The 27,982-nt window shown below is 44.8% G+C and overlaps 1 protein-coding gene across 2 annotated transcripts in view; it reads right to left on the bottom strand.

Moving 5' to 3' along the window:
* LOC147642319 (uncharacterized) overlaps nt 1-27,982 on the bottom strand; it is a 151,304-nt gene that overhangs the window by 25,439 nt on the left and 97,883 nt on the right. For both annotated transcript variants that reach the window (XM_086805100.1, XM_086805108.1), the window contains exons 12-14: nt 13,739-13,831; nt 13,564-13,653; nt 13,399-13,474 (exon numbers count right to left, since the gene is read on the bottom strand). In XM_086805100.1, the coding sequence (XP_086661226.1) occupies nt 13,399-13,474; nt 13,564-13,653; nt 13,739-13,831 (259 nt within the window). The remainder of the gene's footprint in view (nt 1-13,398; nt 13,475-13,563; nt 13,654-13,738; nt 13,832-27,982) is intronic.

The raw sequence follows: 27,982 nt of genomic DNA, 5'->3' as shown, positions 1-27,982 counted from the left end.
CTCCTTCTCCACTTGAGTCAGGTTCACCCCTGCAAGAAAGTGTTGGGTTTTATGCCTTCTTCTTGATCTCTCTTCCACTTCGTGTCTTCTCCTTCCTTCTGCTGCCCACCCATCACTCCCCCAACCATTTTTCTTCCTTCCAACAGGCTTTGCCCCTGGGTTGTTTGATCTTTCGCTGAAAGTTGGCTTCTTTAGTCTTTACTCAAACCTCCACTAACTGAAGTAAAAAGTGCCCCAGTAATCTACTGATGATCATTGCATGGTTAAAGACCAGGATTTGCCTCATATTTTTTTGGTTAGAGATAGTTATGTGTGCCAATTATGTGCTAAACACAAGCACTATCAAGGCCTTGCGGACAATTGAACCTTATGAAGCTCGGAATGATAGGAGGCCCTTTGTGTCTCATTTGCATGTTTTTGGTTGTCTTGCTAATGGTCTTGTGCTTGAGCAACAAAGCAATAAGCTCAATGATAAGGCAGTAAAATGCATGTTTATGGGATACAGCTCAGAAAGCAAAGGGTATAGACTATACCATCCGGCTACAAGGCAGATTTTGGTGAGTAGAGCTTTGTTGAGAACTCACTTCATCCCATGCTTTTATGCAAAAAACAGAAATATGTATGTTTATAGGATATATGTGATGGACTCCTACCTTTGTACAATGCCGGACAGTCGTATGTGGAGCGAATGAATCATATGGCTGAAAATTAGCTCGAATTTCAGCCCGCATATCAACCTATTGATGAGGTAATTGTGGATGATGAAGTGAATGAGAAAAGGGCAACTATACAGGCATCCAAACATATGCCCAAATGGCTTGTGTAAACATTGACATTGCCGGATAGTAAATTAGGTACTCCTTTGCCTAGCAAGACATGTGCAAGTTCTCATCGTGGATTTGATTCTTTTGTGAATCATACTCTCATTGCAAGCATATGCAATAAAAAGGAACCTGTTTCCTTCGAGGAAACAGAGGCAAATCATTATTGGATACCATGCAAGATGACTACGACTTGGTATTTGGTAGATTTGCCTTCTGGGAAAAAGATCATTGGTACGAAGTGGGTTTATAAGCTTAAACGTAAAGATGATGGTAGCCTTTGACCGCTATAAGGCAAGGCTTGTTGCAAAGAGTTATACTCACAAGAAGGGTATAGATTATGATGACACCTTTTCTCCCACATCTCGTATGACTACAATCCAGTGTATTATTGCATTGGGAGTACATCATGGATGGAATGTAGATCAATTGAATATCAAGACTGTCATCGATTTGCATGAGGAGGTTTGTGTGTCTCAGCCTCCTAGTTATCAGAAGGAACATGAGTCTAAAGTATGGAGGTTCAGAAAAGCTTTATATGGCCTTAAGCAGTCTCCCAAAGCATGGTACAAGAAGATAAATGCATACTTGGTTACAAATGGTTTTTGCAACAATCCAACTCAGAGTACCCTCTATGTAAAGAGAAGTAAACATTGTTTATTGGTCAATATTTTATACGTTGATGACATGTTGCTCACAAGACCTAATGAAAAGAAGATTTTAGCCTTCGAGGCTAAATTACATGTGTTAGTGGAGATGATAGATTTGGGCTCATTGCATTATATTATTTTGGGCATTCAGCTTATGCAACGTGAGGATGATATTGTGATATTGAAGTAAAGATATATACAAAGACTGCTGACAAGGTTTGGTCTTGAAGATCATAAGCTTGTTGCTATACCAGTAAAGACAAGTGTTAGACTCAATCACTAGAGCCATATTTGGTAGTGATGTGTGTAAACAGACTAGGACCCACCAGGACACTTTTTCTCTCTTTAGGAGGTTTTTTCTCGTGCTAGTCTACACCCATCTTGGGATATACTTATCATCTTTGTACAACATACATTCATTATCTATCTATCATCTCATTGTGTGCTCTCTTGAGCTTCTCCATTGTTAAGTGTGTGTGTGTGCGCATTCTTGCAACCCTATTTCCAACATTTGGTATCAGAGCATACACTCCTTGTCCCTGTGCTACTACCTATCCTTCACCCCGAGTCGCCTATCTTCTTGAATCAAATCAAGGAGCCTTTTTGGAAGAAGAAAGAGGACCGTGAAGTGTGTAGGACTTTGTACTGAAGTTTTCAAGTCAAATTTTTGTTTCGGATGCGTTTTGGGGGCCATTCACGTGGTTTTCGGTTTCTTACAAATATCTTCGGAGACCAGATTTGCATTGTTCTTTGCCGGATTTTCGAGTAGTTTTGTCAGATCTACTACGGATGGGTGTGCAGATACACGAGAAAGCATCTAAGGGCTTCATTTCAGTGATATCGATCTCTACATCTTACGAGTAAAATTTCTACTCACTTTACTCTGCATTTCTTTCATACACCTTGCAAGTCTCCATTGTCAGTGACCTTGTTCGTAGCCACCTTGGTTACATCAAAGGGCACTCAACACTTTGCAAGTTGTCATTACTTGCTTGGATATTATCAAAAATGGCAGACAGTGATGTATTTCGGATGTTATCCGCTCAAGATAAGCTTGACAGGACCAACTACCCATTATGGTCCTACATGATGCGGCATGTATTGGTAGTCAAACGGCTATGGAATGTTGTGGTTGGTATTGACAAACGTCTTGTTTCCTCTGATGAATATGATGTAGCAGACACGTCTGCAAACACGGACTCAGTTTCACATGATGCATTATCACAACATAGCATACCTCCTACGCAGGAACAAACAAAGTGGGATGGAAGAGATGTGCAAGCACACGCGTTGGAATGTTGTGTTTGGTATTGACAAACGTCCTGGTTCCTCTATTGAACATGATGTAGAAGGCACATCTGCAGACACGGACTCAGTTTCACATGGTGCATTACTACAATATAACATACCTCCTATGCATGAACAAACAAAGTGGGATGGAAGAGATGCGCAAGCACATGTGTTGCTTGCTTTATTGTATCATTTCTCACATTTGGTCATGCAAGGCTGCTAAACATGCTTGGAATGCATTTGCATCATTGTACCAAGTACGTAATGAAACATGTGTTGCCTATATATGCAAGCAATTAGAGTCAAAGTATATGGATAAGGGAGACTCCATGGATAGTTTCCTTACAAAAATCAAGCATTTCAAGGAGAAGTTGGCCTGTTGATGAAATATATCCTAACAGTTCATTGGTGCCTACTGTCTTGAATGTGTTGCCGGACTCATATCAAGGTTTTGCTTCTACTATCAGACTCATGATAAAAGGCAATCCAAATGACTTGAAGTTTGAGGAGTTGGTTTTTGTGCTCTTGCAGTATCTCCTCAAACTTCAAGGCATTTGGATTGCATTTCATCATGAGTCTAATAGTAGAAGCAAAACCTTGATACGAGTCCGGCAACGCATTCAAGACAATAGGCATCAATGAATTATCAAGATATATTTCATCAACACTCACCAACTTCTCCTTGAAATCCTTGAAGTTTGACGAGTTCGTTTCTGTGCTCTTGCAAGAAGAGCAATCCAGGCAAAACATATCCGTCATGCGAACATGAGATTAGGCTTTTTCTGCCAATCAACAAGAGGCAAAGGTAAATCCTTTCCTCAAGGTAGTTACAAGACAAAATCAAAGTCATCGGGCAAGCTTGCAGACAAGGAAAGCGACAAGCCAAAGAAGAAGGACTAATGTAACTATTGCAGGAAACCTGGTCACTACATTAATGAGTGCAGAAAACGGATGGAGAAGGAGAAAAAGAAAGACTCGAGCATGGCTGTAGTTGATGTCTTAGCATCCAATGCAGAAACAAAGAGTCTGCAAACTATTCACATGATGATCAGGCTTTCATTATGCAATGCAGTTGTGATTGTTCACCTGAAGATGTATGTATGGCTGTTACAAATATACATGTCTGGTATTTTAACGATGGTGCTAGTAAGCACATTACTTCTCATTGCAGTTTGTTCTCATCACTTGAATCTGCTCCACAGGAAAACACTATAACATGTGCAAACAACTCCTCATTCCTTGTAAAAGGAGTTGGTAAAATTGTTCTCACTATTGCAAATGGTGGAACAATCACGCTTTCAGATATATTATATATACCAGGGATCAAGAAGAACTTGTTATCTGTCTCTGCCATTACTAAGGCTAGCTTAGTAGTTCAGTTTGAGGATGCCAGATGTATTGTTCATGACCGTAGTGACGGCAAGACAATTGTTGCTTCTCGTACTTTGACTCATGGCCTTTACAAGCCAGATGCATATGAAAGACAAAGGCATGCTATATGTACAGTTTCTCACACAGAGGCAATGGGTGATACTAAGTTGTGGCATGCACGCTTTGGTTACTTGAACTTTGGCAATTTGCTGTGTTTGAATAAACATGACATGGTGTTTGAGCTGCCACATCTTGAACCCCTACCGAACATGTTTGTGAGGCTTGTATTCTTGGAAAAATGTAGCGGACATCATTTCCCAAAGACGGTTCAGTTAGAGCTGTCTAAAAATTGTAGCTTATACATAGTGATGTATGTGGTCTTATAAGGATACCATCTATTGGGAGCTACCTCTATTTTGTCACATTCATTGATGATTATTTCAGACATACCGAAGTATAACCATTGAAATAGAAATCAGAGGTCTTTATGTGCTTTAGGCTCTTTGCTACTATGGTTCAAAACGCTTCTGTATGTAAGATTGGTACCCTGCGTACTGAATCCTCATCAAGGGAGGGAGTGTATGTCTAAGGAGTTTCATGCATACATAGCTGATCATGGGATAAAACACCAATGTATTGTGCCGTATACACCTCCGCAAAACGGTGCAGTTGAACGTAAAAACAGGTCTCTCATAGAGATGGCACATTGTATGGTCAAAAGTCGAAAGTTACCTCATGGTGTTTGGCTACAAGCAGTTGTGTGCAGCATTTGTTTTGAATAGGTGTCCTACAAAGGCTTTGTATATAATTACGCCTTTTGAAGCTTGGAATGGCACAAAGCCCTCTGTGGCTCACTTACGCATTTTTTATTGTCTTACTTATAGACTTGTGGATGAGAAACTTCGTAGCAAGCTTGATGATAAGACTGTTAAATGTATTTTTGTGGGATACAGCTCGGAAAGTAAGGGTTACCGTCTCTATCATCCTTCTACCAAACGGATTCTTGTGAGTAGAGATATTGTATTTGTGGAAGATGCCATTCAACCCTTGGTTTCATGTAAAAAAACAACAAAATGTGTGTTCACAGGACATATTTAACACTCTCCTTCCATTGTTCAATGCAGGACACATTGATATAGAGCATTTGGATAATCCAAGGAATGTTGAAAATCAACCCACACAGGTTACAAATCAGTTAAGTTTTTCAGCCCACAAATCAGTCTATAGATGAGACAAATGTGGATGTAGTTGATGAGGAAAGAAGGGAAACTGACGAGTCTAAAAGTATGCCAAAATGGTTGGTGCAAACATTACGTGACAACAAATTAGCCACTCCTTTGCATATCAGAACATATGCAGGCTCTCATCATGCATCTCTTGTTGATGCAAGTTATACTCTTATTACCAGATTATGTGATGAAGAGGAACCTGTCTCCTTTGATGAAACAAAAGAATCTAAAAATTGGATGAGTGCTATACAATCCTAGTATGATTCGATACTCAAAAACGATACATGGGATTTGGTAGACTTGCCTCTTGGCAAGAAAGCCAATGGTATGAAACAGGTTTACAAGCTCAAACGTAGAGCGGATGGCTCTGTTAAGCGATACAAAGCTAGGCTTGTTGCAAAGAGTTATACACAAGAGAAAGGCATTGACTGTGGTGAGACCTTTGCACCCACAAGTCGTATGACTACCATGCGGACTATCATTGCATTTGTAGCACATTAAGGTTGGAATGTACGTCAGTTGGATATCAAAACTGCTTTCTTGAATGGAGATTTGCATGAGGAGGTCTATGTATCTCAGTCTCGTGGATTTGTTCAAAAAAGTTAAGAATCAAAAGTATGCAGATTGAAGAAAGCTTTATATGGCCTTAAGGCTCCCAGAGCATGGCACGAAAAGATACATGCATACTTGGTTGCATAAGGTTTTTTTAACAGCCCAGTTGACAGTTGACAGTACTCTCTATATTAAGGGGACTAAGGATATTTTATTGGTCATCGTATTATATGTTGATGACATGCTGCTCGATGATCATATTTCAACTTTTATAGCTGATTTAGAGAAGTCTTTTGAGATGTCAAATCTTGGCCATTGCAGTATTACTTGGACATTGAGTTTTGGCAGCATAATGATGGTATTGTTATGCTGCAGAGGAAATATATAGATGCATTGTTTAATAGGTTCAATCTTGAAGACTGTAAAGGCTACACCTATGGAGCCAAGTTTACAACTAAGTCTTGAAGATGCAGGTGACTCTTTTGATGCTGGCTTGTATCAAGAAGTTGTTGGATGCCTTATCTTTTTGTGTAACACCAGGCGGCTTGGCATTCAGTATGTGGTCTCAATATTGAGCAGATTTATGCATAGCCCAGGCACAAAGCATTGCAATCTCTCAAACAGGTGTGCCGTTACCTAAAGGGCACTAAGCACTTTGGGTTATTTTATCCCAAGGGGCATAAATCACAGCTACATGCAATTACTGACTCAGATTGGGCTGGATGTTATGACACATGAGTGTCCACGAGAGGGTTTTTGCTTTCGTCTTGGTGACAAGTACATCATGGCTCAGCAAGAAGCAACCCACTGTGGCCACTTCTAGCTGTGAAGCCGAGTACACGGTAGCATTTACAATTACAGTTGAGTGTGTTTAGCTCAGAGGTTTTTTTATCCGCGCTATACACCCATCTTGGGGTATACTTATCATCTTTGTACAGCACACATTCATTATTTATCTATCATCTCATTGTGAGCTCTCTTGAGCTTCTCCATTGTGTATATATGTGTATGTGTGCATTCCTGGCTTCCTGCAATCCTATTTTCAACATTCTCCAGGATGTGGGTGAGCCGTTTGATGCATCACTATCTTAACAGACTATCGCGTGTCTCATCTATCTATGCAATACAAGGCCATGCATTTAGTTTGGGGCCTTCCAGTTGCGCAGGTTTGCGTAGAGTCCTAGAAGTACCCATTGCTAGGCTACCAAGCGAGTATTCCAATACTTACACAGGGCACTCACTCTCTTAGGCTATTCTATGCTAAGAGGGGTTCTATTCAACTGCATGCTTTCAGTGACTCTAATTGGGCAGGATGTTCTCACACGCGGGTGTCCACTAGTGGCTTTTGCTTTCATCTTGGTGATTGATATATATCATGGCTCAGTAAGAAGCAGCCAACGGTGGCCACTTCAAGCTAAGTACAGAGCAGCTTGTACAACAATTACGGAGTGTGTATGTGTATGGCTTAGCTGCCTTTTGGCAGATCTTGGTGTTGGACAGCAGCCCCCCACCTCCACTTTCAAAGACAGCCAAAGTACATTGGCCGTTTGCAAGAAACCCAATGTTTCATGCTTGCAAAAAGCACATTGAGGTGCATTATCATTATGTCACGCACAAGCTCATTGCAAGAGAGATTAGCCTTGCTTCTATCTCTACACATGACAATATGAGATACGTTCACGAAGGCTCTCTCACCAAGGAAGTTAGAATTTTTTTGCAAAGCTTTGGGTTTATTGCCATTTGGGGATTGATCAGTCACATGATCCTTGTACATGTTCACATCATCAGTACAAGGGGGATTTGTAGCCATTTATATAGTAGTAAAGCGTGGACGTAGGCAAAAAATGGACCGGGGGACTTTGTCCCTAGAAGGTTTTCTCTCCAAAGCGTGTACACATTCTTGTCAGTGAGCACTCATTCTCATCACCTTGCTTTGAGTGTTGTGCTTCTATGTACTGCTACTTACTTGCTGCATCTGTGTATTGCTACCGTTGTCTCCACTTCAACATGCTTCCTAGGACTCCCGTTATGTCTGCTACTAGATGGGACATATGGCACATGCATGCCTCTGCCAAGGCGGGAGCTCCGCAGAAGCCTCGTCGTCGACAGCCCCCAACCCCCTCAGTCGGCCCCTCCGCCACAGCAGAGGAGAAGACAGCCTGCGGATGGCTCCATTAGGACACTGTACAACCACCCAAGTCCTCCCATCATGAACGGTTGTGTGGACACAATTGGGAGTACCGACACGCACAGTGCAGCCGCCGGCATGAGAGTGAGGGGGGAGCGGAGATGGGAGTCGTGGGCCTATGGAGAGGAGGGAGATCGAGGAGCCTCGTCCGCATACGCCCCGTCATGATTCCTCCTCAGAAGGGGGAGCAGTTTCCAAGATACCAAATCCCACAACAAACCGTTATGAACCCTTACTTTCAGAGGCGGCGGTCGCCAACCTCACCTCTAACTGTTGTGCAGGACCCCCGAGGGACCCCTCCCCCCCCATCACCCCCCGGTGGACCTGATCTTGCCCTATCTGCAAACCCTGTAGGCTGTGGAGACCCCGTCAGAGCCACGACCATCACAGACAGATGCTCCTCCCCCCACCCTCGCCACCCTCTCGAGAACCTCCTCCTCCTCAATGCCAGAGAAGCCCACCCCCCCCCCCCCCCAGCCTCTCAGAGGAATAACACCCGTTGGCATTCTTTCCAGAGCTTCTCAGATCCAACGGCGACCCAGATTTACTCTTCACCAATGACAGAGTACACAGATTTTCACCAGTGACTACCTCACCTCCGGGACGTCTCTGGATACCTGTTTGTCGACTAAGCTTTCTTCAGAAGTCTCCCGTGGATTCCACAGCCAAGTTTGAGGAGGACCAGGGTACCATTGTGAGGTGGTGTGGTAGTCTACCACTCTCTCCCCACCCCAGAGGATATACGAGCCATTGTCTTCTCATTTCCCCTAAGCGCTGAAGACATATATGTGGATCTCAGATATGCTGCGACTGCCATGCGGATTGCCTCATAGAACATTTTGAGGCCTGAACGGTGCCTACTTTCGATGACGCACAGAGAGGATCCGAAAGGAGCTTCAGAGAGCACTGGTTGGTGGTGATCTTGATATTCTCCTGGTTTAGGAGCATCATCTCACAGCACGCAGGACCTGCAGCTGCGGGAAGATCCTCCCCAGCAGGAGCCACAGTTTGATCCCTAGCTTTTGGGCCCCAGGGTAACCAGGGAGGAGTATGCATCTCTGCAAGCCAGACTCGTCCCCTGACGAGTCAGGCGCGATCATCCCCGGTCGTGCTCAGTGGCTGATCCTATACATTGGGAAGACCCAACTCGGTCTCCTCAACATCTATGCCCTCAAAGGGGCTGCTGAGCGCACGACCTTCTGGCTTCAAGTGCGACAGGGACTCCCCATGGCAGACTCTTGGTGCATGGATGGAGACTTCAACATGCTTAAGAATCGGAGGGACCGCATTGGTACGTGCTGCCCCAACCCGACATTCTCTGGCCCCAAGGGAGCCACTTGGGAGGAGCTTCTCTTCCACATACACGGCCAGGACAACTAGCATCTTCGTGGGCCACACTCAGGGCAGCCTCATCTTCTCCCACTTTCACCAATGCACTGAGAGGCCCACTCTTTCACGTCTTGAATGCTTCTATGTGGATGAGTGGGGCTGCAACAGGGGAGGTATGATTGCCATCCTTGCTGGCATGACATTCTACAACCATGGGCTAGTGATTCTCACCTTTGCAGAGTGGGGCTAGGCGGACAGCCAGCACTCAACCCGCTTGTTTTGGGACCCCTCCATCTCTGCCCGGATTCAGGAGACTTGGACCTCCCACAGTTTTTCCCCTCGCAGGCAGAGACCGATCAGGATGCCGCGCTGTAGCTTCTCCTTCAGGCCTCCGCCTAGGAGAGACATAGGGCATTTAGAGAGTAGGAGAGGAGCTTTTTCTGCAGCTTAGCCTCTCTTCCGAGGCTACAGGAGCAGACCCCAGTGGGTCCATGACCAGATGGAGGCAACCCGCACTTTGCTGGGAGAGCCTGGAGGAGCAGCGGCGGATGAGTACGGATAACACACACAGGCTTCCTTCTGGACCTAGGCAGGGGAGAGGGTCTCCCGTGAGTGTCGTGCCGCCTCAGGGGACCCCACTTTCAGCAAGAGGGGATTTGAGCTCTTTGCCAGCCAGATGAATCTATTGCATCAGAGCCTCAGCACATCCGAGAGGTAGCCTCGACCTTTTACATCAGGAGCACCTGCAAACACACTTGTATTCTCCATTCTCTGAGAGGAAGTGCCCTGGAGAGGATGGCCTGCCAGTTTCCCTCTTCCTTCATCATTGGACCTCATGGCAGCAGGCTTTCGGGCTGCTTTCAAAAAAGTTATGCACACAAGCTTACTCCCCAAGCACTTGTCCGAGGTTATGCAGACAGGCTTTTGGGTTGCTTTCAAAAAGGTTATGCACACAGGCTTTTGGGCTGCTTTCAAAAAGCACACAGGCTTACTTCCCGAGTACATGTCCGAGGGACTGATATACCTTATCCCGACGGAGGGTGTGACTGCCTGGAGATCCGACACTAGAGAGGGTGGTGATTGCCTGGAGATCTGACACTAGAGGTCAGAGACCCATCACCCTGTTACGAACAGCGTACAAGATCCTGTCCAAGGTGATCAGCCTGCACCTTCAGCCTTCCCTCCGAGATTTGATACATCCTGGGTAACATCTCCACCTTTTGGGAGGCAACAGCCACAGCTTAGGGGGGAGGACATGGCCGTTTGTCTTCTCCTCTTCCGGAAGGCGTATAAGAGAGTTGATTTGGCCTTTTTGGAGGAGACTATGCTGAGAGACTTGGATTTTCACCGGCCTAGATCCAAGGAGTCGCGGCCCTCTACACGGGCCCCAGTTGACACCTTCAGATGGATCCCTTAAGGCATGTTTCTGTAGTATCTTGGATACCAAGTGGGCATCAATATTTCAGCATAGCAGCAGATAGCCCCACTCCTCCCAAGCATTCAGAGAAACCTTTTATATTGGAGCTCTACCCGGTTATCACTAGCAGGGCGAGTGGCTGTAGCCACCCCGGTTCTTCTGGCTACCATGTGCTACATCACTACATGCCAGGCCTTCCATCATTCTTGCATGGGGCACGTGCAACGTTTGATCCAGAACTTTTTTTGGTCTGGAGAAGATGGTGGCCAGCTTGGGCGAAGGTGACCTGGCACGTACTGATTCAACCTTGGACCCATGGAGGCCTGGATTTGACAGATCCGGCGACCCAGAGCAAGTGCCAGCAAGCTGATCATGCGAGGACTGCAGCCTGTGGGGGTGCCTAGGAACGATTTCTCGATCAGCCACATTTCCTCATGCCTTCCTACCCATGGAGGTGTAAGGTCTCCATGGACCAAGCCCAAGGATATATTGGCCTAGAACGGAAACCCTAATGAGTTTTCATAGACCTGACATTGTATGCATCGCAAGACCTCCATAGATTGTGGCTATCAACTCACCACCCAATGGTAGAGTCCAGTGCCTCAGACAACCCCAGAGCCGAAGGTCTAATTGCAAAAAACCTACTTGGTATCGATGGCCCTAACTTAGTGTCCCATACCACTAGGCTGAGCCACCCACCTTGCACCTCAATGGTCATGAAATCTTGCACGCCCCTGGTAGCCCTCCTATCTACCACGTTTATACCTGAATAATTCATGAGTGCCCCCAAGGTCGCTTATATAGCAATAACTTGCCTATTATTTACCCTTGCTTTATTTTATCAGCTTCCCTTCTTTATTTTTAAGATTTTAGCCATTATTAGCCCTAGGCTATTAAGTATAAGCTCTTAGACCTCATCGTGCTAGTGCCCTTAGCCCACATGTGAACCCTCTAGGTCCCCACGCCCCAGCTAAGCCCTAACCTTAACCTAGGTTAGTCCATGTCCCTAGGCCTGTCCGGACATAACATACTTCCCTCCTCTTCAATTCATGTCCTCGTGAATGTATAAGTTAACAAGCCTATGTAAGCAAACCCACGGATCCGAACATCCATCCATAGCATCTACTCAAGTCTATTGCCTCTTTTCTAGGCCAATGTAAGACTCCTCTTGTAGACCCCACTACAAAAAACCAATTGCTTACTGTTAATCCAACTCTCATCCAAGAGCTAAATCCCAATAGGGCATCTAGTCTTCAAGTGCAACAAGTTCTAACATAACAATCCTAGCACAGACCCAAAGCACAACTCATTTGCCATACCAAGTGGCATCCTATATTAGTTTTCCACAAATATTAGTCCACTTACTTCCAGTACAATATTCTCCCCACAAGATCTCCCATGTCAAATCCGCATCTAAGACTGAACGGACATTATGTTTTCACACAACACCAATAATATTCACATCTACTTTAGGGAAGCATAAAATTCCCCATCAATTTCTACGTATGTCCCATGTCCTTGAATAGTAATATTCACATCAACTTTAGGGAAGCATAAAATTTCCCATCAATTTCTATGTATGTCCCATGTCCTTGAATAGTTTGAAGACAACATATAGCTTCGAGCTACCTTTCACCCCACCAAATTGGAATGAACTTAAGATTACCAAAGCTCCACACAATCGCATTAATAGAGAACTTGAAGGACAATGGTTATAACATATTCCACCCCTAACACATCCATGGGTTAGACCCCATCCTACACGTGAAAAATCCACATGACTCCAAAGTCCAGATAACCCAGTGGAATTCCATCCACCCTAGAGTATTAAACGGTCCAACCAGTCTAGACATTCAGTCTAGGACCCAGAAGTTCCAAGCTTCTCATCTCTCTCATATACAATCCGAGGCTGCCTTATGCATCAATATCATTTGGCCATCACAAGAAAGTGTCTGATGAATAGTACCCTACGAGTTACATGACAATGCTCAAATAACCAAGAAAGTCCCTTATCTTGTTGTCACTCATAGAAAAGCATTGCTTCTCACAGTTACCAGAGGTTAACTATGCCAAAGCATAGACAGCCCCAAACAAGAAACCCGCAAAGCCTCAGGGGATCCTACATGCGAATGTTTTGATGGGGGGGTTTCGATTTCAGATCTCAATACCTGTCTTTCTGTAATGTGATAGACTTCCAGTAAGTTAACAAATAATTCTTATGCCATGAAATTCTAGTAGCCATCCTCGCATATAATGGAACCCACCATGTTCCAACCAGAACCATGCTGCCAAAGGGCAGGCACCCAATTTTTAGTGCTTGCTGAAAAGCCCATGGACCTCTATTACTAGGATGAAGTTCAACTTGGGTTGTGTGTTGTGGCTAAATTGGCATGCACTTTTCAACCTATTTATGTTTTTACAACACAGCAATTTTATTCAAAATTTTCAACCACAATCTTTAATTGACTGCACACAAAGAGGCAAGGTGAAAGCACAAAGAACTGTGTTTTAACCAACATCAAATTAAAAAAAGTTCCAATGTGCAACTTACTCTCTGATGTCAGGTGCAAATCCAATGTGTTTATATCTGCTAGCTCAACACAACACATACCATGCTGTTCAAGACTCTGCAAAACCCTCATCATATGAGCAATGAAAATTAAGATAGCTCTTACAATGATTCGGGACAGAACATGTCAAGTCTAGGCCCAACCACCTCCTCAAGCAGCATATGGTTTCTCCTCTTCTTGGCACTCTTCTTGTCCTCTTCAAATTGTTTTTGCCACGTATGCAGGAGCTGTGGTTCCTGACAGATCACACCATGAGATGGTTTTGTCAGGATTTGCTAGTGTCACTAGGGATCACTATAGGGTCCTGACGTTAAGCTTTACCTCTGGTGGCAAAACCCTAATGACATTCTTGAAGATCTTAAACACCTTGTCACTGTCTTCTTTACTCTCACTTGCAGTTGGACTAGGCTTATCCTGATATCCAATCCCAAATCAAAAGACGTGCACAACTTGTTAAACTAAAGACCAGAGAAAAAATTGCATTTCAGTACAATATTATTACTTACAGGGATCAACAGAAAACAGCTGAAATTATATTACACAATTGTTCAAGCTATTTTGTCATTTTAGTTGAAGCATATATATTGGAATAAAGGAAAACAGAAGATCTTGCACATGTCCTAGTGGAATACTATCAACATAACCATTCCTCTGGCTCACTTGCAGTCTGATCAAGAAAAATAAGCTGACTTGGGCAGAGAAAGAGAGAAATATGTTATTAATGTCTAGAAAGACCTAAAGGACCAAAAAGTTGTTGAAGATGGAATATGTCAAAACATGTTGTGAACAGTTCATACACCGTTTCAAGTATACAAAGAGATGAGTGGACGGATCAAAAATGCTAAACAAACCTAGCATTTACTGTAACACTTCATACTCACAATACAAGAGTATCAATGATTACAATAGCCATCTTTTTAAAAAAATATATATATATTTTTCAGCATCGAAATCCCTGCCCACCCGCAGCCCGAGGGTGTATGTCCACTGCAGCAAGTTGGGATCGATCGTAAGACCTCCCCTTTGAGCGTCCAATCAACTACCAGCACCACATTTGTTTTTTTTAAGAATAATCCTCAGAATTGTCAAAACATTATTTTCATGGTTGTGTGCAACAGAAACGGTCACCCCCTTGGAAACGGAAACAGCTCCAAAGTGGGAAACGGCACGTCACAATTTAAGGGTGCATGATAAATTATCAAGGGGAAGAGGCGGCAATTTGGAAAAGTCAGCAAATGGGAAATGAAGAGGAAAATGGGGATTGGCCCGGGGAGAAGAAGGGGGGGGGGGGGGGGGGGGGGGTGGGATGGTTTGTGTTGTTGACAATTTTGGGGCTATGTAAAGTTTGGGCAATAATTGAAGGTATAGAGAGGGTTAGCTTGAAGGAAATGTGAAAGAGTGAAAGGAATTTTGTTGAAACATACAAAATTGAGAAAAAGTTGACAGAAATTGGGGGGGAATGGGGACAAAATTTAGACTAGACTTTGCGCAATCAAGAGTCAGACATATGCATTTTTTGCTATCACTGCAATGTCAAATCAAATAAGAATTGGGTGTTTTATCATTAATAATGCTTAGAGTGCAATCAGTCAGACAAAGGGTGGGCGCCCCTTTTATGGACCACCTATCTTCAAGCCATTTCACCAAAACTGTGTAAATTGTCGTTTCACCATCTCTAGGATCTCCAATGGTCCTTTCATAATATTTTAATTTGGCAAAACGGAGATGGACGACTGGAACAAAGAGATAAATAGCCAAGTCTTGAACTGAAATTGCTCAATACAAGCTTAGGGGAGCGTCCCTTTCAATTTCATGACAAACTCTCTCAGATTGATTCTCATCATTGGGAAAAGAAGAGTGAAGGATAGATTTTATTAACATGTACAAAAGACACGAAGTGTTTATAATACCCAAAAGATGTTGCATGTGGTCTGTCAAAAAGAAAAAAGAAATATTAACGTCTTCAACAGACCCAAGGGACCTATGAGACCAAAACACTTGTACAATGTAACCATGATGAATACTAAATCATGGAAAAGAAAAAAACTGTGCAAAACTACCTACATAAGCATAAGTATACATGTGATGCTACATGGTGACAATGTGTGGTCATCCATGTGATGCTACATGTAACACTCACACCATCCTCCTCCAAAATAGAACGCAAAGCAGCCATAACCTCTCCCCTCTGTGATGGGAGAGCTCACCATGTCGTTGAAGGAGAGAAAAAAAAAACGAAAGAAAGATCTATTAATGTCTCCAAAAGACCCGAAGGGCCTGTTGAGACCATCAATAGTACAATGATAGCATGGGTATACAGTGCCATGGAAAAACTAAAAAGAACCTGAAAACTGAAACCAGAAACATGATTCTATAAGCCTCCTGATGGCAGATGTGGCTAAGGTGAGGGCATGTCCTGTTGTCAGAGAATCTCATGGATCTTTATGTCTGTGTGTGGTGGAGATCCTTGGTGCTCTCAATCAGGGCATTTGGCATGTAGGATGGAGTAGGCCTGCCCACTTAGGACAACTCTCGGACGTGGATATGGCCCAAGTGTACAGCTGTATGCGCTGATGTCGATGTGACAGTCAGCGCCGGTGACTGATGTGGATGTTCGTGCCATGAAGAAATCAGTGATAGATCTCTGGGCAATGTGTTGTATGAGCTGGCCCTCTCTCAGCATGTCCTCTCAATACTCCATCCCTATGTCGTATGAGCTCTATCAGGTACATCTCGAGACATCTCTGGCCCTCATATCATATAGTGAGCCTTGTTCTTTACCTCCCCTATGGTGCATGCTCTGCATATCCACTACTCTCGTGGGATGTTCTCGTCTCTCCTCAGAGAGAGTGGGAGGATACTCCGAGCTGACCGATCGCAATGCACATAGCATGTGACATGTGAATCTGCATGTACCTCGGGATCTCAAAGAATCTATCCCTGGTGAGTCTCAAAAAATGTTTCCTGTGGAACTCACGCTTTGTCCTTACCTCTAATGATGTCACCCAAGTCTGATGTATGTGTACGGCACCAGATTTCTCGTCCACCAGCTGGACACAGGAGAGGGATTTACGATGGGAGCTCCTCAGCAGCCTCACCATCTGGTTCACCTGGAGGGCCCGGTGCTTTACGGCCTTTGAGGGGAGATTGGAGCCACCAGCAGAGACTGTACAGGGGATTTGGCAGGAGTTGATCCACACCCTGCGAGGACAATACAACCGCATCCGGGGAGACTCGGATGAGGCGATCTTGCGGCGCCAAGCCTTTCACACCACTTGGCACTGTGGCCCCTTCTACACCTTACACACGGGATCCCCCCGTTGGCACTACAGGCCACCTGTTTGGCTCTTTCCCCCCCCCTATTGTATGATTTAGCCTCTCAGTCCTTTGTACTGATGCTTGTATTTTGCAGCACCTAGGGAGAGTCTCCCGGGCTGCCATGCTGTATTCACTGCTCTGTTTCTCTTATGAGCAGGAGAGATCTTTTGTAGCCCTACGGGTGTTTTTTATATAACTAATGAAAGGATCGTTTCTCGGGGAAAAAAAAGGTCTGATGTATGTGTAAGCTGAGTAGATCCAACAGGATCAGTATGTGTAGGCTGAGTAGATTCAACCGGATCATCCGGTTGGTTTCTTGTTGTGAGAGGTCGAGATGTGGGGAGTCTAGGCTATATTGAAAAGGGGGGAGATGATCCATCTACAATCCATGTGCATGAAACCATTCAACTACCTCCGAGTACCATACCAGCTTTGGTAAGGGTGTTGGCCGTCTTCTCCGCGAGAAAGAGGGAAGTCTGGCCTGTCTCTCCCACGCCCTCTCATGATATAGCTTCATAGAAGACTCTAGTGCTAGCCGAGGGAGACCATCCCTGTCCAGTGAGTATACAAGCTAAATGTAAGTAATACATGATCAAGCTCATGGCGAAAAAAGATACAGGTGTAGGTGGTAGTGGGAGGTGTCGGTGTGTGAGTCAAACAGACCAAGAGACTGTAAATGAGAGAGATGCTTGGTCGGCCAAAATGGATGGGGATGAAATGGTGAAATTCTGGATTTGTGGTATGAGAGCAAGAGACCCCATGAGGTAGTCCCCAGTGCCAGTCCCCCCTGTGGGAAGGATGTAAGGTTGTCTGACTATAACCATCTTTGTATCCCAAGCCAAATCAATCTCTGACAATCTGATGGCATCATCATAGAAATCATACATTTGCACTTGCATGCCTGTTGTCCAAGCATTAAAGTCCCCTAGTAGGAGTATGCCCCCTGCTGGGAGAACTCTGCAATGTCAACAAATAGAGGTGCATATGAGGACATCCCACTTTCTGTCTCTCTACGTGCAAACCTCGAGTTTTCTGGTGGGAAGTAGCATACAGCAATATGTGTAACTCTCATGCCTGACCTGGCCAGTCGCATACACATAAATCGTACTTCCTCTTCCCGTCTTACCACTTTGAGTATCTTTTGCATATGGTGCTAAAAGAGGAATGCCACCCCCGAACCGCGCACCCCTCCAGTGATGTGTGTTTGTTTCCTGAAGGCTGATTCCCATTTGTATCCCGTGACATAAGCTGGTCCCCCCTTCAGGGCTTAAATGACTTTCTGTATAAAAGACTGCATTTCTATCTGTGTATGTTTCTTTAAACCCCCCTATGTCTAAACAAAGAGTTCCATTACAATTCCAAACTGCCATCACCAAGGCATCTTTGATCTCATAGGCCCCGCACCATCATGCGGGGCATCTATCTATGATGATCAACCTCAAGGTATATTGCCCACTTGCCTGCTTTCCTAGCTTCCATGACCTCGGCCATGCCATTTCGTCGATGTTCCACCTGTAATGGTGTAAGATCATCTCCCGAATACATTTTGGTAACCCCAAGGGCAACCCTCTTTCTGAGGAATTAGGTCTTGGCTGACTGGTCTCCAAAATGTAGGATAAGGGGCTGTTCCCTCTCAATTTCATGGCTGGTCAGCGGATCCCTCTTTCTAACCACCCGCCAGCCATCAATGAATGCCTATGATGCCCATTTTTTCGCATAACGCGATCCGATCAGCTTTGGGTGTAGGGCCTTTCGGAAAAATCGTCACTCTCACATTGAGAGCTTTCCGTTTCTGGTGTTTTTCTTCCTCTAGTGTGGCAGTCACCACTGCATTTTGTGACGTTACAGGGGCCGTTTTTGCTGCTTCACAACCTCTATCCATTTAAAGGTTGTTGCAATATCTTCTTGGATATTGCAATATCTTCTTGGATATCCTGTTTGGTCTCCTAGATTACCACTTACAGCTGTTTTTCTTCCTCTAGTGTGGCAGTCACCACTGCATTTTGTGACGTTACAGGGGCAGTTTTTGCTGCTTCACAACCTCTATCCATTTAAAGGATGTTGCGATATCTTCTTGGATATCCTGTTTGGTCTCCTAGATGACCACTTACAGCTGTTCAACCTCATGTGTGCCTATTTCGCCCTCTTCTAGCCCTTTACCCGATGAATCTTTCAGCGTATCTAACTCCTTCCAAAGTTCAATGCAATCTGAACATTTTTCAGCCTTCCAAGCTGCCTGCATTGCATCCATTTGAGTCCTTATGCATGCATGCATAACATCGCATCCTTTGTTGTTTACCACTCTTGCATGTGCATATCCATTTCAGTTTTCCAACTTTTGTGTATGGCATCCAAGTCAAGCTGTGTTTGAGTTAGCATTTCGTGCTGCATCTTTTCCATTTTGACATCCTATTTCTTGAGGACAATGGAAAGAAGCCCACCTTTTTTGGTGTTCATAGTGATGGGAGGCGAGGTGGCCATGGGTTCTCTGCAACACCTTCCACAGAGAGAAGAAGAAGAAAAAGAAGATATATTAACGTCTTGCAAAAGGTGTACAATGTGTCCATGGAATCTCATCATGGAAAAAAAAAAAGAGAAAGGTGTAACAAAAAGAACTAACACTAATCCCTAGGTAAATGTAGATATGTATGGATCATGATCGTCATCCTCATCATGGAGGATCACCATCCTCGTCATCGTGGATACAAAGGGAGTGTAGAGGATATGGGGGTGTAAGTGTGGAGAGGGGGCTATCCATCGATGTGTGGTAGGGATCCATAAAGGATGTTCAACATCGGCGAGGGGGTGAGAAGGGCTCGTAGATCTGCACGGCCGAGGAGAAGCTGGGATGAGGTTGCAGCTACAAATGCTTGGTGGTGGATGAGGATCTCATCAATTTGGGGCTGGTGAGCCTAGGGTGCTCAGGGTCAAGGAGGGTGAGACCATCTGGCTCTCCGAAGTGCAGTGGCACAAGGCAGGGTAACCCCAATCGAGGGGCGAGATGATGGACCCTTCGTCACCACTCTGGTGGCCTCATCTATCTGAGTGTCCTCCTACTGTGGGCAGTAAAAATTGGTGGTGCTAGACTGAGATGGGTGCAGGGTCCAGGATCTTTCGATAGTAACTCTCTGTGTCATCCAATCTCCAACACGAAGAGTTCCAGACAACACTGATCTGGATACTCGATAACCCGAGATAATGGCCCAAACCCCTCTCTAAATAGACACTAGAATCCCCCCCTAATCTCATAATACACCGCGCATTGACAAATATAATGCTCCTCAGACTCTACTCCTCCATGGCACAATCTACAAAGTCTGCTCTCTCTACAGATCCTTGCTGCTCTGCCAACCTCAATCTCAAGCCTATGGGATGAGACCCTAGTGCTATCCTCATGGCATGTGACATAAAAACATACAAATACCCTGGCCTCATATGAGTCCACCCTCTGTAGCCTTAGAATAATCCTTGACTATGATTTTTCTAATTTTTTGTTGTTGCAAGTAAAAAAGAATCTCTTTTTTTTTTTGTTTCTGCTTTTTTTTTTGTGCTTCAAAAAATTGAAAATGGGGAAAGAAAATCGTTTCTGATTCTAGAGAAAAAATCGATTTTTGGAGAGGAGAAAATCAATTTCTCCTTTGGTTTGGGGAAATCGATGAATGGGTAGTGTGGACAAAGAGCGAAAAACTTGGGAGGGGGGGGTGGGGGGGAGTTGTACTCGCTTGAAGGCGAAACAAGGCATCTCTCCATGATTGTTTGGACGGAAAGCTAGACAACTGGCAAATGGCGAGAACCAAACAACTATGTGGACAAGCTACAGGAGAGAGGGAGAGGCTAGGCGAAATCTAGGAAAAGGTAAGATGGCAGGCAACAAACAGCTATGGAGCAAGGGAGAGGCTAGGCAAAATCTAGGAAATGGTCAGATGGCAAGCAATAAACAGCTATGCAGAGAGATAGAAGAAGAAAAAGATATATCAACGTCTTGCAAAAGACCCAACAGGTATATGAGACAAAAGGTGTACAATGTGTCCATGGAATCTCATCATGGAAAAAAAAAAAGACAAAACCACCAAAAAAAAAAGGTAACACTAATCCCTAGGTAAATGTAGATATGTATGGATCATCATCATCATCCTCATCATGGACGATCACCATCCTCATCATCATGGATACAAAGTGGGTGTAGAGGATATGGGGGTGTAATTGTGGAAAGGGAGTTATCCATCAATGTGTGGTGGGGGTCTATAGAGGATGTCCAGCATCGGCGAGGGGGTGAGGAGGGCCCCTAGATCTGCACGGCCAAGAAGAAGCTGGGACGACGCAACAGCTACGGATGCTCGGTGGCAGGTGACAATCTCATCAATCTGGGCCGGTGAGCTTAGGGTGCTGGAGGCCCAAAAGAGGGTGGGGCCTTCTCGCTCTCTGAAGTGCCATGGCACAAGGCAAGGTAACTCCAAACGAGGGGCGAGATGGTGGGCCCCTCATCGCTACTCTGCTGGCCTCCTCCATTTAAGTGTCCTCCTCCCAAGGGCAGAAAAAACTAGTGACGGTAAACTGAGATGGGTGCCAGGGTCAAGGATCTTTAAATAGTAACACTTGGCGTTGTCAAATCTCCAATAGGAAGAGTCCAAGACAATGCTGATCTTTGTACTCCACAACCCGAGAAAATGGCGCAAACCCTCTCTCAATAGGCAGTGGAATCTCCCCCTGATCTCATAATACACGGAGCACTAACAAATATAATGCTCCTCAGACTCTACTCCATGGCACAATCTACACAATCTGCTCTCTTGTGCGTGTGGGGGTTGGAGGGTTGGGGGGGGGGGGGGGGGGGGGGGGGGCAGACACCAGAGAGGGTTATATATACGTCTAGGAAAGGCCAAATGACCTTTGGGACAAAGTACACAACATGAAGACTATGCCGCATGCTATCATCAATGTCATGGACTCACGAGTCACAACTTACTAATATTCAAATATACTTGCACAACTTTTTGCCTTTCCCCAATTCCAAATGAAAGTGGATCTGATTTCTTTTTTTTTCTTTTTTCTTTTTTCTTTTTTTTTCCCGAGAAAAGATCCTTTCATTAGTTATAAAAAAACGCCCGTAGGGCTACAAAAGATCTCTCCTGCTCATAAGAGAAATAGAGCAGTGAATACAGCAAGGCAGCCCGGGAGACTCTCCCTAGGTGCTGCAAAATACAAGCATCAGTACAAAGGACTGAGGGGCTAAATCATACAATAGGAGGGGGGAAAAGCCAAACAGGTGGCCTGTAATGCCAACGGGGGGATCCCGTGTGTAAGGTATAGAAGGGGCCGCTGCGCCAGGTGGTGTGAAAGGCCTGGCGCCGCAAGATCGCCTCATCCGAGTCGCCCCGGATGCGGTCATACTGTCCTCGCAAGGTGTGGATCAACTCCTGCCAAATCCCCCCTACAGTCTCTGCTGGTGGCTCCAGTCTCCCCTCAAAGGCCCTGAAACACCGGGCCCTCCAGGTGAACCAGATGGTGAGGCTGCTGAGGAGCTCCCATCGTAAATCCCTCTCCTGTGTCCAGCTGGCGGACGAGAAATCCGGTGACGGAACCAGGCGAGGCTGGCCCCTAATGAATCTGATGGCCTGACTGTCCTGCTCCATCTCATATCCCATAGCAGGCCCTGACGAAGTCGACCAAGCAGCGGCACCCCACGTAAACATACCCTCTGGAGAGAGGGGGGCCAGAATACGCAGCATCCGCAGCCAAATCTGCTGCGCCTGAGGGCAATCCCATAGGCAATGTCTCTGTGTCTCCATAGGGTGGCCGCATCGGACGCAGGCCGCCAGAAGACCGCTGTAAACAAGCCAGGTGCCAACTACTGAGCCCCTGTGGGCGACCAGCCACCCACTGGCAAGTCGAGATCCTGCGGGCCTGTCGACTAGCCCAGAGCCGGGCCCAAAAATCCTCCAGGAACTCCTGTGAGAGTCCCTGTAGCCGAAGTGGATCTGATTTCGTACATGCTAAATCTTTTATACAAGGTTGCAAGCCACTGTTAGTTGATTTATGGTTGGACTTCCACTTGGATAGTCTTTGCCGCCATGGAGCAACAAGCCGCGTAACTACTTTTGCCCTAACCTCATGAATCAATCTATTTTTTTTGTATCTTGATTGTGTTTACATAGAATTACGCTTTAGCCCTTGATATTTGAATAGGAATTGACAAAGATGCCATTCTCTTTGCTCACGATCGTGATCAGTGTAAACAGGTGGTTACTATTAGGAAGGATGGTGGGAAATTAATGGTCAACACCCAATTTGTAGACTGACTCTTCATGTGCTCTCCCAACAATGCATGCATGGTGGAGCCAAGCACAATTGAAGTGTATACCTGGAAAGTCACACCAAATAGAAAAACATGTAGGCCCCCTTAACACCAACAGGAGAGTACTCTCTACATGACACAGGTGCTAGCCACCTGCACACATAAAGTCCTCAAAGATAGAGTATGGATTCTTCGGAGATCTAGACACGCTCGAGCACCAAGATCCAGACCCTACTCCCACTAGCTCAAGATCAATGACATACTTCAGCACCGTAAAGAGGCACCGATACGAGAGGTGGACATGATGCAACTTACTCGGTCCTCCATGAAAATACTACATGATGAGATGTGTTAGTTTCATTATCCACAATACATGCAAGCATAGTTTTTTTCATACCCATATAGAAAATATTCCATACTTCCATACCCGTATGCGTATGGTCACGTATGAAAAAACTTTTCATACTCGAGCCAAAAAAGAAAATGTTTTGCAATCTTTTCTAGACATAGAGATTAATTGCCAATATGTGAAAGTCATGACGGATGAAACATGGTCAATTTGTGAAAACCATGATAGACCATCTATCATGGCTTTCACATATTTTCAGTCTCTCATGGTTCACTTCTTGGAAAATGGCATGTCTACCCTTTAATTTAAGAATCAAGTATGAAATCCCACGTATGGAATTTCTCCAAGGTTTGAACCATACTTATTTCATACTACCAGACTTGTATGCGTATGTCGTATGGTTGCCTTATGAAAAAACTATTCATGCAAGGCTCACATAGTAGGCGGACCTTGTTTTGGGATAATTGGCTTTCTACTTTCATGTTTTGTTGAACTTCAATCTACCCATGGATCACATGTATTACCTTTTGGTCTAGTAGGCTTAGGCTCACAGTTAGCCCGGACGATGATACCCATTGTCTTAACGATGAAACCCATCGTCTTATATGCAGATAACTAGCCCTCATCTCAGACTCAGCCAAAGGATTGCAGCAGCGACACTTGGATGCATTGCAGGTATTAGTGCAGTGTCACATGCAATAGCATAGGCTGAGTCCGGATCAACCTCTTTGGTCATTGATGCCATGTTCCAAACTATCACATATATACAGCATGTCCACACATTGCATAGAGATTGCCTTCTATGGTTGGCCCTCGAGTCCTCTAGACAGTTGGAATAGGAGGGTCATGGTAGTTGGTGGTATGTACACACCACTTATTAATCTCTCATGACAGTAGACCAACTGCATCATCTGCCTGGATATGATGCATAGACCCGACATGGGTATCCCTACCCGAGCTTCCCAAAACTCCAATTCTACAGAGTATTTTTTGAGGGTCACTAGGGATGAATTCCTTGAAAGGCCACAGCTATCTCACAGACACGTGTCCCACACCATCAGAATTGAGAGTTCCATCACATCGCCTTTGGATTGAGACAGGGAGAGTACACGGCATCCCATGGGATGGACAATTATGCAGACAGCACTACATGCTTAGATCTTTGTTCTCCCATGCACCGTCTACCAAAGTCTACAATGACAGTTTGCATGCGATGAGCAAAGCAATACCAAGCTACATCCAAATCTTCTATCACTTGGCCCTAAAGTGGCGCAATAGCAATCTTCACAATTGCCTAAAATATATTGTGTGTAAGATAGTTGTTGTTAACAATCAAAAGGCGTTGATGCTACGATGGAGGTTCATGGACAGGAATTTGAAAATATAAGCCCATCCATAAAGGTACATGATCAGACAGTTGAACAGCATAATCCACCCATAGATTGACCAACTCACACCCACACCACCTATGCGTCCCATGACACACAGGCACAGCCCTCACGGCTTGACACTAGAGCAGTTAGCCAGATAGTTGATAACAATCAAAAGGCATTGATGCTGCAATGGAGGTTCATGGACATGCATTTGAAAATATAAGCCCATCCATAAAGGTACATGATCAGACAGTTGAGCAGCATAATCCACCCACCGATTAACCAACTCGCACCCACACCACCTGTGCGTCCCATGACACACAAGCACAGCCCTCATGGCTTGACACTAGTGCAATTAGCCAGAAGCCTATCCATGGCTAGGCCCTTGGGGTGCCCCGATCCCAAGGTCTAGAGCTCCCACTGGAACCCCCCCTACAAACGAGCCTCAAACCCAACTATATAGTCTATAAACCCGTTCACACTATAATGAGCTGGGCACCCGGACATTTATAAGCTAGCCTTGTTATGTCCAGCTACAGGACATAACAGCCAAGCTCTGCGAGTAACCTACAAAGCCAAAGGGATCCACAAACTGATGCTGCATTTGCCATATATTCAGTTTCTGTGTATGATAACGAGATGGTGATTTTTTTTTTTCCGGAAAAAAGATCCTTCTATTAGTTAATGAGAAAACGCCATATGGCTACAAAGCTCACCTCGCAAGGAGGGATAAAACACAATGAACACCTGAGCTCCCCCCCGTGGCTGGCCGCTCTCTGGGGGGGGCTACCTAGTAATACATGAAGGAGGTGAGAAAAGCCAAACTGGCGGCCGATAGTGCCAAATGACATCCTCGTCCCTCGCGGTGAGGAAAGGGCCAGGCTGCCAAGTGCGGAGGAAAGCCTATCAACCTAGGAAATGCTGCCATTGCCTTCTGCGGGAAGGCATAAGTATTCCTGCCTCTACTACATGCCCAATCAATATCCGTGAGGCCATGCAGCTGCAGCTGCACATTTTGTTCATAGATGAAGAGCATGCCATGAAAAGTGTGCTGCTTATGTACCTCAATGCGTGCTTTACCTGAATTTCTTGAGTGACGTGTTGACTAACAACTTGCATTGAATATAATATGCCAGACTTTGTGGTTGTCAAGTAGGTGAGGCAGCCCACAAGTCTCCTGTATAGAGTTGCATCCACATCTTTATGTTCGGGGCATGCATTTCATTCCCTGCCCTTTTCCTTGGAGGATGAGATTGTATTACAAGTTTGCATGTTGAACCTGTCCATTGACTACTTGGCATACTTTAATCGGCACCAAAAATGGCATCTTTTTGCTGAAGTATTTTGATGCCAAGAATGCCATGCAACTGTTTAGTCACAAGTACATCGTCGTAGCCTGTAAAGACCACATCATCAACAAAATGCACAGTAATAACCATACTGTCCTCCTGTAAGATGCACAGATTCAGATCTGCCTTGATTTTCATAAAGTAAATGATTTTGGAAAATGCACAACATTTTCATACCAGGACCAAGGTACCTGCTCCTCAAGCCATACAAAGTTTGAATGCATATTCTGCCATGGTTCTTACCATAAAGTTCAAACCCTTCTAGCTGAGTTCTGAGGACTTCCTCCTCCCGGTCTCTTTTAAGAAAGGCAGATTTGACATCCATCTGCCAAAGGGACCATTGACAATGAGCTGCTAATTGTACAGCAATGTGGATTGTTGTGGACTTTGCAACCTTTATAAAGGTCTCATGGAAGTCCACCCATTCTTCTCAGCTGTAACCTTTCGCAACAAGCATGCCTTTGTTATATATCCATTACACTAAATGATTTACTCCTTTCTTGTATACCCATCTGCAGTGTACAAGATTCTAACCTCTTGAAAACCATTCCACTCCCATGTTCCATTTTTGTGAACTGCATTCATCTCAACCTGCATGGCTTCTTGTGTGTGCTTGGTTGTGGTTGCTTAGTGATCTATATTGTATTATAGGCCATCAAAAATATGCATCATAAGATGCTGCAGATGCAAAATGTGTGCTTTGAACATGGGTTACACCTATTAACTCAAGAGTCATGCTAAACGAAACATGGGTTAGCAATTGTCTACTTGGCTAATAATCCCATCAAAGAATGATTAGCTATTGATAGTACCTGGGGCCTATATACCGAGTGCTGCATGAACAAATTAGTCTTGAGCAAATAATGTGTGGGTCTGGATGTACTCTGGCCCATGAGACAGATAATGAACTAAGGACCCTCCTGGATGCCAAGTGTGGCATGGACCATGCCCAGTAGACATTCAACAGTAATCATCTGCAGTTTCAGTACTCGTGTTTTTCACACAAACTAACTTCCCCATGCCCCAAGCTGATCCAAAGTTGTCAAGGCTATGGTTGGTTTGTGAGTTGCAAACTACTGGCGATGCCTCTCTGTGTGTATGTGTGCATGGATTTGGTGCTCTAGATGCAGGATGGTCTTCAGGATTACAACAATCGGTATCAAAACCTGGTCTTGCATCACAATAGCAGAGCTAGAGAATGCACAATTGTTCTTGTGATGATAATCCAAGGTATGTGAGCTTGATTTGTCATATTCACAGGAAATGGCCATTTCCTCCCCAGAAACACAGAAACTTGGCTTCTAGAAAATCACCATTTCCGTTTCCGTTTCCTGATCTCCAGTGACAATATCCATCACTGATTTGCCCCATTTAGCTCCTATTAAATTTCTCCACACTTTCTCACCTTGTTCCAAGTTGTGATCTGCTCCAAAACTTCCTTCTATTTTTGCCCCCAACTCTAGATATTCCAAAAAAATTTGTGGATGGCCACCTCTGTAGCCCCTTAATCCATTGCTTTGACAAGAAGTGAGCTTGGAGCCTTAGCAGTGAGCTCGGCCACCTCTGTAGCCCCATTACTTTGACAACAAGTGAGCTTGGAGCCTAAGCAGAGGAGCATCTTTCCAAAACTCAATAGTGCGTAACGATATTTTTAAGGCATATAGTAAATCAAATTCCCCTCCTTACATTAGTTCTCACAATCTTTCTTTTGTTCTTCTTTTAACCTGGCAGCTCTAAAAAATGAAGCAGGGAATGGATGCTGGAATACAGGACAAAACAACAATCACTAAGACAGGTTAGAATCATCCAAGAGCACGTGCTTGATGGACTCAAATCACCAGACATAACTCACATGCTGCATGGACTCAAATCACCGGACTT

The sequence above is a fragment of the Cibotium barometz genome, chromosome 1 (assembly GCF_041138505.1).
Source record: "Cibotium barometz isolate CiBa-2024 chromosome 1, ASM4113850v1, whole genome shotgun sequence".
In the NCBI taxonomy this organism is placed as follows: domain Eukaryota; kingdom Viridiplantae; phylum Streptophyta; class Polypodiopsida; order Cyatheales; family Cibotiaceae; genus Cibotium; species Cibotium barometz.
This window is presented reverse-complemented; position numbering and strand designations above follow the sequence as displayed.